The sequence below is a fragment of the Patagioenas fasciata genome, chromosome 3 (assembly GCF_037038585.1).
Source record: "Patagioenas fasciata isolate bPatFas1 chromosome 3, bPatFas1.hap1, whole genome shotgun sequence".
Classification (NCBI taxonomy): Eukaryota; Metazoa; Chordata; class Aves; order Columbiformes; family Columbidae; genus Patagioenas; species Patagioenas fasciata.
The window spans coordinates 22,216,581-22,231,945 of record NC_092522.1 but is presented as its reverse complement, the minus strand read 5'-3'; the positions used below and the strand labels follow the sequence as shown (position 1 = coordinate 22,231,945).

Here is a 15,365-nt window from a genome sequence, read left to right as displayed (position 1 = left end):
GGGACATCAGCCTTTAAGGAGGTAAGGAAGGAAGCCAAGAAGGAAAGGGAGGGAAAGAGAGAAGGGAAGAAAGGGAAGGATGAGAGGAAAAGGAAGAATGGGAAGCAAAGGAGAAAAACGAACAGTTCTGTCCATCACCGCCTGCACAGAGAAGCAGAGGAGAGAGAGAAGAGGCAGGGGGAGGGACCTTAGAGCCCCTCACCACACGCGGGGAACGGCCGGGCTGGGGGCTGCTGCCCGTCCGCGACCCCGCCGGGCCATGTGGAGGGGCGGCTCCAGCCTTGCCCTTCCCAGGGCGCCGGGCCTCCCCCTGCGGATCGCGATCGTGCGTCCCCCAGCCCCGTGCCAGGGGACCGTGGGTCTCCCATCCCCGTACCCGGGGTCCGCGCCTCCCCCAGCCCGGGGCCGGCACTCCCGCAGCCCGGGCGGCGGGGCTCCCGGGGGCAGCCGGGCCATTTTTTTTCTCAATGAACGCGCCCCGCCGCCCGCCCCGCCCCCGGTATATTTGCATAATGACGGCTGCCGGGGACGGCATTGGCTGCTGGCGGGCGGGCTCGGGCGTGATGTCAGCGCTCGCCGGGTAATGCCTGCGTTGTGGCGGGTAGTTGGAGCCGGCAAAGCCCGCGCAGCGCCGTCTCCGGGCGGACCGGTCCGGCGGCGGCCCGGCACTCCCCAGGCGGACCAGCCTCCGCAGCTCCCGGCCCGGCATCGCGCTCCCCGCCCGCCAGCCCCGCGGGCGCAGGACGGGGCGCGGCGCCGCGCCCCCCAGGGTGCTGCCGGCCGCCGCGGGCGGGTCATGGCGGGGGGCAGGCTGCCCGTCCGCCTTCTGGCCGCTGCCTGCTTCGCCTTGAGCTTGGCCCCGGCGGCGGCCGGGCCGCGGGAGGGCCCCGGACTCTCGCGGCTGCAGAGGAGGAGCCTGGCGGTGGACTTCGTGGTGCCCTCGCTGTTTCGCACCTACGTGCGGGAGCTGGTGTTGGGGCCGCCGGGGCGCGCCGCGGCGCGGTGCCGCCTGCGGCTGGACTGCGCGCCTCTGCTTCGCGCCGCCCGCGGGGGGCTGCCGCGGGCCGCGCCGCCCGCCCCCCCCGGCGGGCCCTCCGCGGCCGGGCGGCGGCTGCGGCGCGCCAAGCAGCTGGTGCTGGAGGTGGGCGAGGGCAGCCTGCGGGACGGCTGCGCCGGCGAGTGGCCGCCGGGTTCCGGCAGGGCGCAGCTGGAGTTCAACCTCACCGAGCTCTTCACCTGGTGGCTCCGCGCCGGCGACGGGCGGCTGCGGGTGCGGCTGATGCCCGAACGCCGCGGCGCCCTCCCGGGCAGCGAGCGCGGGCTGTCGGCTGCCATCCGCGCCGCCCGCCCCCGCCTCCTCTTCCACGTCTCCGCGGCAGGTGAGCCGTGCGTTGCATGCCGCGCACCGCGCCGGGCAGCGCCCCGAGCCCTCTCCCGCCGAGCCCTCCTCGGGTGCGGAGTCCCGGCAGTGCAGTGTGCCCTTTCCACCGGGACACACGGCCGGCACCTCCGCGCCGTAGCCCCGGTCGCTGCCAGCCCCTCGGGTGTGGGAAGCGTAGCTCCCCCGAGCAGCGGTGACTTCCCCTACCAGCTTGTTCTTAAGGGCTGCGCTTTACCAGTGCAAAATGTGTCGATAAGAGGGGCTTTCTTGGGGCCAGAAGGACTATTGTGAAAGGGCTGAGGGATTTTTACGAAATGCCAAGAGTTCGTTTGTGCCAGCCGCAAGCAACACCCAAAGGTTAAAGTGTTATTAGTCTAAGACAGCAAGATCAGGTTATTTGAAACTTAAAAGATAAGATGTTAAAAAAGGGGAGCTTCCTCAAAGTGCTGCAAGCGATTCCAAGGTTACGTGCAGGCAGCCTTCAGGGAACGGCACGTTGCCACAGCTGGGGCTGACCACCAAATTTGTACATTAATGCGATGGACTATCGGTATTGATGTTATTACTCTTCTTGAAATGTATAAGGTAATGGCTGACAGACAAACCTGTAAGAGGCAGGTTTTCTTCTGAGCTTCTTGTATCTGAAACAGCTAATTTCTGTCCTTTTTGAAACCACAGAGGATCTTTAGCAAAGCGCCCTGTATCAGCTACAGTAAGGCAAGAAGTTGTACATCTGAGGAGGCTTATGTAGCACTGGTACTTCTGTGAAAAGATGAACTGGCTTAAAATGTTGGTTCTGGATGGCAGTGATTTGCAGTCAGGGTATGGGGCAGCTCCGTTACCTCAAATCAATGTTCTGCTTTGGGCCAGTGATCAAGAGAGACTGCCATTCTCTGCGTGCATTGTACATTTAACACAAGCTCTGATTCAGGCTCTCCCACTAAAAGAGTATAATACCTAGAGGACTGCAGGGCCAAATAATTTGTCACAGTGAGTTAAGTTAGGTAGCTTTTATGAAGCTGTGTAGAAGTTGATGGTGTGTCCCTGAGTAGCCACCTACTTAATGGACCACAGAATATACTTAAGTAAATTCACAAGAGGTGAGACAAGTCAGTGCTTGTCTTGAATACAAAGTTGGAGCAACTCATTTTTTGATGCTCATCTGAAAAGCTGTTCCAGCAGTCTGAATAACCACAGACTGAACCCAGCTCATTCCTTGCTGCCTGAAACGAAAATTAAAGCAGGCTGGGTGTGAGTCAGTTTTATGCTCGTGGCTGAAGTGAGGTACCTGGGCGAGCTCTTCCTGTGCCAGCTCTGGCAGGGAGAACGCAGAGGTCCTGTCCACCACAAGGTGGCTAGGTGAGGCCAACACACCCGACCTTCCAGCAGGTCTTGCTTTGATACATTGCAGTAAAAAACAAAACAAAACAGCCATCAAAACCCACTGCCTCATTTTTCTGATTGGGGATTTTTTTATGAGTAGCAGTTATTTTGCTTTACAGAACTCCCTGTTTGGCAGTGAAGATACAGCAGTAGCTTGTCATGCCATCTTGATGGCAGTACTTACAGCAATAAGGGAGCTGGAGGGCATGTATTTGTCTTCTTTGAGGACTAAGATGTGTTTTTATAACCTGGGTGAAGGGTATACCTGTGAACTAACAAGTGTTCTGATCATCTGAATGTAACACAGATGGAGCTTTAACCAAAGTTAGTGAAACGCACAGGCTCTGGATGTTGTGTGTTGTCTCACAGCTCAGAAGAAATGCATGTTTTTCCAGCTAGATAAGTAGTAGTTAGCTATGCTCCTGTAAAATCATGTTGGAGACAAGGCTCTGCTGTTCTCACTGCAACACAGCTGTGCAAAGTCAATCATAGGAGATGCAGAAAAAGGAAGAGCTGGGGAAGGAGTATGGACCTCATTTACCTATGTCCCAGTAATAATCTGTTCATAATCCTCTGTAACAATCCTAGTCTGCTTGAATTCTACAGCAAGGTTTCTAACCTTTGGAAGTTGTGCATCTCTGCTTTTTCAGCAATAACACCTTAGTGTAGTTATACTGTTACACAGCTTTGCACTGGATTTGTAACATGGGTTTGTTTAAAAACATATACAAAATACATTCTTTCTGCTTTGAGAAGCTGCTGCCTACGTGAACCCCACGTGTCACTGCTGTGCTGAAACTTGTGCCTTGTAGCGCAGCTGACAACAGGATGCGCTGACACAGTGATAACAGCATCCACCAGCCCATAAGTGTGCAGATCCCAGCAGTTATTAACACCATTGAAGCTAATGTGTATGAAGCTTAACTAAAGCCCTTCCTAAGGCAATTGAGCCTTTCCTTCATTGGTTAAGCTCATTGGAAATGGATTTCAAACAACACAATCCTCCCATCAACAATGTAAAGCTGTAAAGCTGCTTCACTTATGTTGATGTATTTAGCTTTTTTTTTATTTCTGCTGGAGGTGCCCAGGCTTGCAGTATTTCCCAGGAAAAGATATAATTACCTTGCAAACTATTTTGGCCAAATTATCGCCTGTGTGAATGGAGAATGAATTCAATTTTAGGATGAGAAAAAAAATGCAAGGAGATGAATTCCCATTTACCTTAAGGGTGACAACAGAGTCCTGTAAATAATGATTTATTTTCTTTAACTGTTATACTTTCCAATACCTTTTCTCTTTTTAACAGTATGTTTGCACAAAGTATAAAGGAATTTGTCTCAAGTGTGTTACTGAATAATGAGTAAAGGATGTATTTTCTGGACTGCTGTTGTTTAACAGACAAACCATAAAGTTCACAGGAATTTCTACAGGGGTCTCCTGCAAATACTGTCAATGCCAGGTTTCTCTCACACACTCAACCTTGTGGGAATAGTGCATCCTGCAGGAAGAGGTTTCCATTTAGAGAGGATGTGGTCCTCAGTCCATATATCATTTCTGTGTCAGCTTGGCTTTATCAAAATTGGATATGAGAGGTTTTTCCTCTTGGGAATATTGGCTTCTTCTCCTTTTCCCAGTGCTTCTCTGGGACAAAAAAAAAAAAAATCAAATTAATTTCAATCATTTCTCTGGAAAAACACACAAGAAGAAATGCAGAGGAATGGAGTGGCGAGCTTGAAGAGGATTGCAGTGCTGCTGATCTCCCATATTTTAGGTGTGCCTCCCAACTAACAGGTTGCTGCTAACTTTGCTCTCATCGTCTTTGGTTTTGATGAGAAATTGCACCCTACTGCCAAGGAAACCTTTCCCAAAAGAGCTTAAACCCAGTACCTTGCCATGGGAAACTGGAATCTAGTGAACCTTTCAGTCAGAGGAGTCCTGGCCAGTTTTAGTTCTGTCTTGCAGGATTTGCTATCTAGTGTCTAAACACAGTGGGTCTCTGTAGCAGTGTACTCTCTGAACAGGTTATTGAGCTTACTTGGGGAAAAAGTCTTAAATTGTCCCTATATAGAGACTGTCAATTAAAGAACTGTCTGAGCATCAGCACTGACCGTGCCTTGCATGACTGATCCTCTGCAGCTGGGCTAAAATTACTCCCAGTACTATTAAGATCAGATAGGGTAGCATATGTGGGGCCTTTTTGGCAAATCCACCCCACGGATAATACGGCGTGGGTTTGGGTTAGGCTGAGGTTAGTGCTCTACACTCACACGGGCTCTGTAGTGATCCAGAGCCCTTGCGTTGGGGTTTGGATTTTTTTCATGTTAACGTCACAGGTAACTGATCCACTCACTGCAGGGCACCTGAGCCACAAATGTTGCTAAATAGGTTTCTTGTGAGTTTACTCAGGAAGTTTAATAAGCTGAAATGGCCATAAAATAACTTCCTATGAGAACTAATTGCTTCTAACATATGTAAAGGTGGGAAGAGTATGTTAAAAAGGGGCATACAGGGATGAAAATGAGTCATTCCTCCCTCTAAAGGTCAATGTACTTTTGTTCATGAAATAGATTTAACATTCCAATTATATTTTTTAAATAGCAATGCATAGCTTTTCATCCTCTGGCTAGGCGAAATATTACACCTGCACTGTGGCCTTCATCTAAAATTTTATTAACTTGCTACACGTATTCTCTCTGAAACTGCCTGCATTCACTACATACTGATGCTGTTATAATGCTGAGGCAATTAGGATTTACATCTTTAGGGTAGTGCTACCATGCACATGAACTCATTTGCAGGAGGAACCCTTTGCCTAGAGATTAGAAAGAACTTTAGACTAGTTGAAAATGTGGTTTTGAAAGTGGACATTTTGTAAATGAAAATCAGAGCTCCAAGCAGAAATATGACTGTAGTAAAGTCTGCAGAATTCTCTCTGCATATTTTAGAGGTACAAGTGTTTAATCAAGGTCTCTTAGATATCATCTGGAATATTGTGTCCAGTTCTGGGCCCCTCAGTTCAAGAAGGACAGGGAACTGCTGGAGAGGGTCCAGCGTAGGGCAACAAAGATGATTAAGGGAGTGGAGCACCTCCCTTATGAAGAAAGGCTGAGGGAGCTGGGGCTCTTTAGTTTGGAGAAGAGGAGACTGAGGGGTGACCTTATTAATGTTTATAAATATATAAAGGGTGAGTGCCACGAGGATGGAGTCAGGCTCTTCTCAGTGGCAAACAATGATAGGACAAGGGGTAATGGGATCAAGCTGGAACACAAGAGGTTCCACTTAAATTTGAGAAAGAACTTCTTCTCAGTGAAGGTAACAGAGCACTGGAACAGGCTGCCCAGGGAGGTTGTGGAGTCTCCTTCCCTGGAGACATTCAAAACCCGCCTGGACACATTCCTGTGCGACCTCACCTAGGCGTTCCTGCTCCAGCAGGGGGATTGGACTGGATGATCTTTTGAGGTCCCTTCCAATCCCAAACATACTGTGATACTGTGATCATTTTCTTTTGCTATTTTTTTTCTTCTGCTTTTAAAGCACAGGGCTTGGAGCTGTGCCACACTGACCAGAAAACTGGTAAAAGACATCAGGCACTTTCCAGTTGTTCTCTGTTTTTCTCTCATCCTCAACTGTATGTAATATCTGAGATCTGATCTTTCTCTTCTGATAAATCGGTGGCGAAGCTTGGTGAATAAGGCTGAAGCATTGCAGTCAGGTTTCTGAAAGGTTTTCATTGTAGCGCAAGTGGTTTTGCTCTTTTCTGCTGGGGTTTTGCGCTTTGCCTCGCCTATCAGGCCAGCTTTGCCACTCCAAAGCTTCAGGATGGGCCTGAGTTGCACTTGAGTTTGCTCTAGACATGAACTGGCACAAATCGAGGTTCTTCCTTTTCTGCCCGGGGGTTGTCAGCAGCTGCCAAATCACACCGAATCTTAAGTGTGCTTGGGAACATCTTTCCAGTCCTTCTTGCCCCGAGTATAAGGTCTGTAGCACCTCCCTCTAGACCTCCAGTCACTGGTGCTCTCCAGAAATGTGGATGTAGTCAGCCCACAGTGCCTCTTCTTGAACTGTAAATGCCTCTTGAAGAGGAAACCAATTGCCTGGTGATGGGTTCGCCTGGCTTCATGGGCAGCATGATCCTCAGTCCTGCTGCTTTCCCGCCTGTTCCTGTTGAAATCACTTTCCTGCTCCATCAGCACCGAGAAAACTCAGCATATGGATCTCCTGTCTGATGGCGCCTTGCTTGCTGTTTGCATGCTGAACACAAAAATTTGGGGCTTTGCAAATTTGTTGCCAATGATTTGGCAGATAATGTTAGAAATGGTGCTCAGTCTTTGAGTGGTTCATGAAAAATATGCCATGATCGCTGTTCCCATGGTTTTGGTCGGACCAGAGTTATGCAGTGTTGCTGATCTTCGATGGGAGTCAGGATTATGCACAATGTATTTATGATTTCCAGGTCTGCTTTCTGCAAATTTTGTTTACTTTTGGGCTCATTGTTCTTATGAATGTTCTATTTATACGAACAAAAACCACCAAAAGTGGCATAAATATCAGTTCATTGTGTTTATTTTTTTATTTGAGTGAACATTTATGGCACATTTAAAAAAAAGATGTTTTCTCTAAACTTGCTGTGCTTTTATTTCCCCATCCTTAAAAACAGGGAATAAATACCTGCAGCAAAGAAGCACACTGGGAGACTTAAGTGCTTTATTATACAAATGCAAAGACATTCTTCAAAATCTAAGGCAGTTTTGCAGTGTCTGATTGAGTTGTATCTTGAAGTAATCTGGTCATTTGGTTCACTGCATATCTCACATAAACATTACATGATAGGAAATAAAATCTGCGTTTGTGACCATATTTGTAAATTAGCCAAAAAAAGTAGAAAAAGTGGATGGAGATTGGCAGTATTTAGCACTTACAAAATTCCCAAATAAATGAGCCTCATCACAGTAAAGAACATATCATTTTTTCAATATATCAGTGCCAACTCATTTGGGGTGGTGGGGCTTTTGGGGTGCAGGTTGTGATTTTCTTCCCAAGTGGCAGCTGATTCCGCGCTGTGCCTGGACATTTCCTGTCTTTAATTCTCATACCAAAGCACCACTTGGGCTGCCCAAAACCAGAATGCTGAGACTAGGACATCTACTTTTTCTGGCACAGCTGATTTACCTAAGAGCAAACAGCAATTCAGGTTGCAGACTTCCCAAATCTCTTTCTATCCACTGCGTCACAGCATCTGTTTCCTGAGAAGTCTCTTCTGAGCTCAGCGGGGCTGCTGAGACCACAGTGCTGATCTGAGAAAGGCCCTTTATGAAATGTGCCACATTTGTCTTGCTTCTCTAATTCAGAAAAATTTGGTTGGAGAAAAATGTCATGGAAGCATAAATGCAGATTTGATAAGTCTGACCTTTCTTTTCTTGCGAACAATAAATGTCAAAAAGCTTAAAATGACAAGCTGGAATGGCTGGAGGTTATTTATGTGTTTAAATATTTAGGCAAGAAACACATTTTGAGACTAAAGTCTAATTTACATGAGTATTTTGATTTATGGCTGAGGTGGCTAAGTATCTTCATGGTTGTCACTATCCTGCTTAGCATGGCTTCTCAGAAATTCCCTGTGACAGCACAGATAAGACTTAGATATCTCTACTTTCAGACGCTATAAACTATGTCAGTTGTAGCAAGGGAAAATCATCTTCACTTGTTAGTTGTGTAAGATCTATGACATGTGGCTGCAACGCTTGAGCTGTATCCATTAGAAGGAGCTAGTGGCCCCCTGCAGACTACAGAGAAGTTTCTAACAACAAGTGTTTTAAAGAAAATGGTAAACTATTTTGGAATCGAGCATGGAAAAACAAGTACCAAACGTAAAAGTGATCCTCATGGGTTGAAAACAGCGTATCAGTTAATCTTTTGCATTTATTTGTCCCTTTGCCAAAGAACTTCAGTAGGTAGGTGCAAGGGTAGCTGTGAAATCGAGTTCTGCTTTGACTTCCAACTTCATAATCTTGCGGTTTTGGGCCTGTTGCCAGTGACTGTGGCACAGAGCGAGCAGGGAGGAGGAGAGAACCAGCTGAGGAGATGGGCTCAAAGGAGGGGGTGCGTATACACAGCTCTGCCATTGACATGTCCTGGGACACCAGATACTTCCCTTCATGGCAGATACTTCCTTTGCAAAGCAAGCGTAGTTTTGCCTGCTTTTGAACTCCTTTGGTAGAAGGTGCTATTAATTGTGGATTTTACTTTCTAAGAACCTCAATAAAGACAATAAGGAGCAGTCTGAACTCTCTGGTTTTTAAGGGAAATGCTAAAACAGCCTACCATATTGATTTATTCCCATCTTTGCAATGTTAATTGTAGGACAGCTTTTTCATTCACTTCAGCGACAGCAAACTTCTCCAACTTAAATATAGCATCAGTTCTGTTTGATGCTACGAGAGATTAAGTTTTGTTTTGTTTTAATTACAAGCTCTGCCTTTGATTATTCAAGCACCACCTGTCTTGAAACCAAATGATCAAGCTTAGATTTGCAGTTTGAATACTTTGTGAGGTTTTGGCCAGTGTTATTGGTATCCCCACAAAATGCGAGGGAGCGTGAGTGAGGCTGTGGTTCCTGTGCCCATGGCCAGCTGGCCAGGGTGCATTTAGCAGCTGCAGCTGGGCACCATCTCCATTTGTGGTGAGGAGCTGCAGGTGTTGGCTGGTGGGGGCTACTGACAAATGAAGCACTGGCTGTCCTGGGAATGGAAAACATTGGGGAGACAGTGGGAGAAGGCTTATCCTTAATGGTTTCCTACTTAAAGTAGCAGAAATAAACAGGGAGTGGGGATGTGAGAGTGTTTGAAACTTCCGTTGCTTGCTTGTTTCTTTGTGGATTACAGATGGCAAAGTGGAGGTACAAGGCAGGAGCCTTTCATCTAGATGGTTCTATGAATGTGGGGCATCCCCTTTATAACTTGTCTATAGCAACTCTTCAGCTCAGCTTGTGAATCTCAAATGTCTTTCAGTGGTAGTCTAATGTTTACATTGAGACAGAAGATCTGCCTTTCCTGCCCAAACAGGTATATGCCAAATTCATTTTGAACTGCGATTCCTCCTGTAGCAGTGCACTGTGAAGAAATAGGTTCTTTCTGCAGGTTTCTCCCTGTTTTCTTGCTGACAAGCAATTCTCTCTGGTCTCATATGTTACAAAATGTGGCGATGAAAGAAAACTGTGACTCTATGTCCGTGTTACAAGCTGGGCAAAGGGAGAAAAGATGGTTCTGTGTGAGGTGAAGAGCAGAGAAGGTTTGGTGGTGCGTGTTGGGGAAGAAGCAGGGATAGTGCAGTGGTGAGGGTGGGAGTACAGTGTGATAGGGCTGTGTGTGGATTCTTGTGCTATGTCTTTCTTGAGGTCTGTTAGGAAGAGCTGATACTGGTCTAAGTATATAACGAATGATGTGCATCAGTAGGCGTATCAGAAATGGGGTTCCTCCATATGTCATATTCTTTCTAGGACTTTTGTATTACTGAAGATTTCTTTCGAGCTTGGTTTTGAAAGCTTGGATGGTTCTTCTGAATGTGGTCACTGTAGTGCCTGTGGCTGAATGTCTTTGACTCCACCTATCAGAAATCTGTGGTGATTCTTCAGAGCTCTGCAAGTTGCAGCAGACCTCTAATTACAACCTGTACATTGGCATTCCTCTGTTGTTTCTACTGACCCGTTAAGTGACAGGCTATCTCAGATGAGTCGGAATGTCTGGGCTTTTTACAACCTCTTCATGTTAGATTCTCAAAGTACTTTAAACCTTATCACCCTGGTGACAATGCTAAGCATTATTATATCTTTTTTTACAGAGGGATCATAGAAGCCAGGGATGGAAAGAGCATTATTTGATTAAGTTAGACTGCGAGTGCTGGATACCATTTTCTCCTATAGCATATACTAAATAGTGATATCTCTCTCTGCTTCAGCCAAAAGGCCAAGAAAGAGCAAGGAATTAGAGTTGAGAGTGTCGATAACTCACTGGAAATACTGCAGCAGAACCACTTTTGAGTCTTCTCTGCTCTACAATGTGTTTGCAACACTTGTCTTTCAAATAAATCTGGTTTTGTCACTTTCCACCTTTTTTACAGTATTGTTTGCTTTTCATTTTTGGGAGCATCTGTGATGTGCTGAGCCTATCCTTATCTTCAGATATCACCCTGTGGCCTTTCTGTTTGTAGGACAGCGTATGTCAGCATTGGAGAGCATAGTGCAATGGTTATTTCTGAGGGACATTTCATTATTGATGCTAATTAAACTTGAAACTAATGAGAAAGGATTACTTTTCAGGGCTGGAGAGGAAGCCAGAATAGTTATTATAGGTTAATTATTCTTCTAAAAGACTCAGTTTAAGTAACAATTCATTTTGTCAATTTTTTTTCTTACGTTGTACAAGAGCCTTGTTTGAAGAGGATTCGAAATATAATTGCTGCACTGACCTCATCTAGCTCTCAATCAGTAATCTCCTTCCATCAGCAAAAGGTTAATAAAATCTTTAAGGAAGGAATTCTGCACCTTATCTATCTGTAGACAATTCAGAATAGGTCTCCCTGCAAGAATTTCCTATTACCCTTCTGCCTTATTTCCTTGGCGTACTTTTTACATTTAAAAAATGTCGTATTCCGTAAAGCTTCCAAATTTAATGGTTGTTTTGCAGAACAGGTGCATTACACAGGCATAGAGTGAATCTAGCGTGGGCTGGCTTGAGAGCTGGCACTTAAGCCTCCCTTTGTTTTTAAAGGTCTAGACCCTGTGGTCAGCCTTCAAAATCTCTCCTCACTAGACAGGGCACTGAGGTGTCCATGTGATGATTAGTATTTGCTGAATAACCAAGGAAAGGAGGAGACGGGGCTTGTTTTACGTGCTAAGTTCTCACTGGGAAGCACGATGGCTTTTGGGGAGGAGGACACACACTGATCTCCTTTGCTCCCTCCCAGCTCTCACACTGTCATTTTCTTCCTCTTGGCAGAGGTGAGTAATGGCTTCAGAGTGTTGCAATACCGTACTACAAAAAGCTAAAGGGAGAGCTGGGCTAGTGAGTGTGGAAAGCTGAATAACGTGTTTGTGGACGTGGAGGATATAAATCTTTATTAGCTGTAAATGTTAGGGCAGCTTACATGCTCTATTATCTGGTTGCCTTCTGTTAGGGCACCCACTTTGCAGATAACAGAGCTCTTGCATTAACATGAGGGCTGTGAAGGCAAATGTCCATTTTTGAAGGCAATGCTATGAGCAGCAGGGGCTCACATGGGTGGTGGAAGGCTGGAGCTTAGGAAAGGCCTTCAGTGCTGAGATGATTTAGCTACTAAATTCACACTGCAATCTGAGGTGTCTTAAGGCCAGCATTCACCAGTCCTGAGTTCAAGAAGAGAGTTACATCCCCCATCTGGGTAGTGACATTAAGTTCAAAGATAAAACATCCTCTGAGATATCACTCTTGCCATAGGACTCTGCTTAGGCCAGCTCATAGGAATTCGGACAATACTTGAGGTATTGAGTCCCTTCTGTGGTTTAAAAAAAAACCCTTTTAAAGTTTTAAATCACACAAAGATTGATCAAAAGCCTAATGTTTCCTTCTCTCCCTTGCCAGCCTACTGTCCTTTATCTCCTGAAACAAAGCAGCATTAACTTTTAAGATCTGATCCAATAACATTTTACGGATAATAATTATGACTGATATTAAGCCTTCAGTAACCAGTCTGTATAGAGAATTAATGTATTGAGGTTTATTGCTAGTGTAACGTAACTTTTTACATCGGTTGTAAAGCAGTATTAACTGTACTGATAAGAGGGAAAAGAAATATCAATGAGCTACTTGTCTCTGCTGCTCTGCAGGGTGTTCCTGTGCTTGCCACTTAATGTTGTTCACACGGTAGGAGTTTGTTGGCAAAGAGTTTTTGTTTACAGAGTCTGTTTGCGCAACTGCAGAGTTGTGATGAATGAATGAATGAGTGAATGAATGAGCTGCAGCAATCCTGTGCTGGGAAAAGGAATCCATTAGTGGATAGACCCTGGAGAGCAATTGATCATCCTTTCCCTTTTAATAAGTGTGTGAATTCAAACTTTTCAGATGTGCTATTTAGAGACAAGCTCCACAACTTCCTCTGAGGCTTATCCCAGTAATGGAAGTTTTTGAATGCATGGAACTTCTTTAGTCAATCTCTATTAGTGATTTTTTTCTTCTCCAGAAGTTTTGCAGGTTCCCTGATCTGTTTGAAACATAGTTCTATGTATATGTGTCATGTTTATGGAAATGGTTCCTGAATCAAACTGAAGACCTGGTTGAGCAGAAGAAAGCTCTGATCATTTCGAAGTCCTGAAGTGCTGTGTGCAATGGTCTAATATAAATTATATTATAATATGAGAAAGAAAACTCATCTTAGTTGCCCTACAGGATCAGCACGAGAAGTTCTATTGTATTGGCACTGAAAAAGTCACCTGAAGGACTCAGGACTGGGTCCTTGATCAGCTGAACCTTGAGATGTTCATGCATCATTAACTGTAACTGTACTATACAGTTACCTTTTTTTGCCTTGCTCCTCCTCATAACTTCCTACATAAGGAAATCTACCTCCCTGGCAAGTTCAAATAAAATGCTGTCTGCTTGTGTCCTTTTTGCCTTTTTGATGGGAAAGCTGAAGGGAATTCTAAAGTGTTCTGAGAGCTACATGGAGGCCTTGCTTTGACATCTCTAAATATGTGAGTAATGGGGTGCTTAGAACTGATTTTACGTGTGATGGATGCTCAACAATAAGAAATCACAAATTGTGGGCAGCAGAGCTTGGAGAGGAGAGCTGCTCAACAAGATTAATGGGAAGGGAGACCTTTACTGTAATGAAAGACACAGATCAGGCTTGAAAACAGACAATGACACACTAGATCGACCCTTGAGGAGTTGGACAGTTGGGTTTCCTCTGCAGGCGGCAATGTCGTGTATCCATAGAGCCCCCTCCTAGGTGGGATACACAGAACAGCTGTGAGACAAATGCACTGTCATTCTCATGTCACCCACAAGTGAGTACCCTGGTACACCAGGGGACTGGATTGTCTAAGGGTTATCTGTCAACTGGGTCTGAGAACTGTAGGGCTGATTTTACAACTGAAGTACATTTAAGTATCTCACTGAGCACCTGGTGTAAGGTTAAGGCTCAAGTCAGTGAGATCCTCCTTGAATCTCATCTAGACGGATTTTCCTATGCAAGTGAAACATAATTAAAACAAAGAAACCCACAAACCCAACATGACCTAGGTCTCATTTCAGTTATACAGTTAATAAAAGTTTAAAGGTGTATTTTACTACTAGTAGACATATAATTTTTAAAAGACAGCAAATAGTTGAGTATTTTTATTGGCAATAATAATAATAATTTAAAAAAAATTAAAAAAACACAACAAAAACCCCCAAACAAAACCACAAAAGCAAAACAAAACCTAGCACACATACCTCCACCCCACAAAAAACAAACAAACAAAACCAACCAAAAACCCACAAACATCGCAACCAAACCCCAAACAGGTGAAAATGTAGATTAACTTTGCTTTCCAGCTCACTGTAAGTTGCAAGCTGTTATTAACTCTGAATATCATTCACTAAGGGGGTGTGAGTGGGGAGCAGAATTAACACAATGTTAGTGGAGCTGGCTACATGATCATTGTTATGACTGCAACTGTTATTCTCTCTCTCTGGCAAGGATAATAGTGTGTGGAAATGAAGCCAGCAAACATGTAAAATACATCTAAAAATAGAGGACAAAACAGCAAATAATAACTGGACGAGTAATCAGATGCAGAAGGCCTTATCTACAGTATGGTGGCTTGAAAGATGACAATGCTGGTAGATAAACATTAAGAAGACGATGAAGCTGAGAATAAATAGAGCAATATCCTCTAAACAGTAAAGAGCTGGAGCATAAGACCCTGGAAAGACATTCAGGACTTATTGCTTGAGAAAGATCCCTAAAGCTGTCAAGTAGATGTGCAGCTGGTAAGTAGATGACTTGCTGGGATGTTGACTGAAATGGTAGAATAGATAAATCAAAGGGGATTGCATTAGTGTAACTGAAGGCAGTATATTACTTTGAAGTATAGTGTCCTGTGGAGAAAGCAATGACTGTCATCCTATAAGAATGATCAATCCGAGTGGAGACAGGTCCCAGATTTAGGCTGTAGCTTAGACATGGGTTTCTCTTCTGTGCAGTCATAATTTCAGGTTTCCTTGAAGGCCTTGGACTGGCATTTGATGGGAAATGTAAGGGGCTGATCTAAGCCTACTGAAGACGCTGCATCTTCCCATTGAAATCGACTCCACTCTCCTGCTCTCAGGTATGGCCAGGCTGGGCAAGAACCACTTTCCTGCTCCTTGCTGTCAGGCCGTCTGCTTTGAGTGTGCAGGGAGACACAGCACACCTCATTTTTTGTGTCGGAAGATAAGAAATAGAACTTCTCTTCAGTCTGGCATTTTTTTGTCAGCACTTAATCTAGATGGTAAGCAAAAAAAGACATGGGTGTTACCGAACCAGTATTGTCTGTGCTGTCCTTATACAGGCCAAATGACCATGTGAGAAGCTGAGAAACTTT

General features: G+C 45.2%; 1 protein-coding gene across 1 annotated transcript in view; it reads left to right on the top strand.

Moving 5' to 3' along the window:
- Window positions 1-583: 583 nt before the first annotated feature.
- The window catches only part of LOC136100192 (ALK tyrosine kinase receptor-like), a 339,835-nt gene continuing 325,053 nt past the window's right edge, over window positions 584-15,365 (top strand). Inside the window, exons 1-2 of the mRNA XM_065835062.2 lie at window positions 584-649; window positions 743-1,379. Of these exons, the coding sequence (XP_065691134.2) occupies window positions 584-649; window positions 743-1,379 (703 nt within the window). The remainder of the gene's footprint in view (window positions 650-742; window positions 1,380-15,365) is intronic.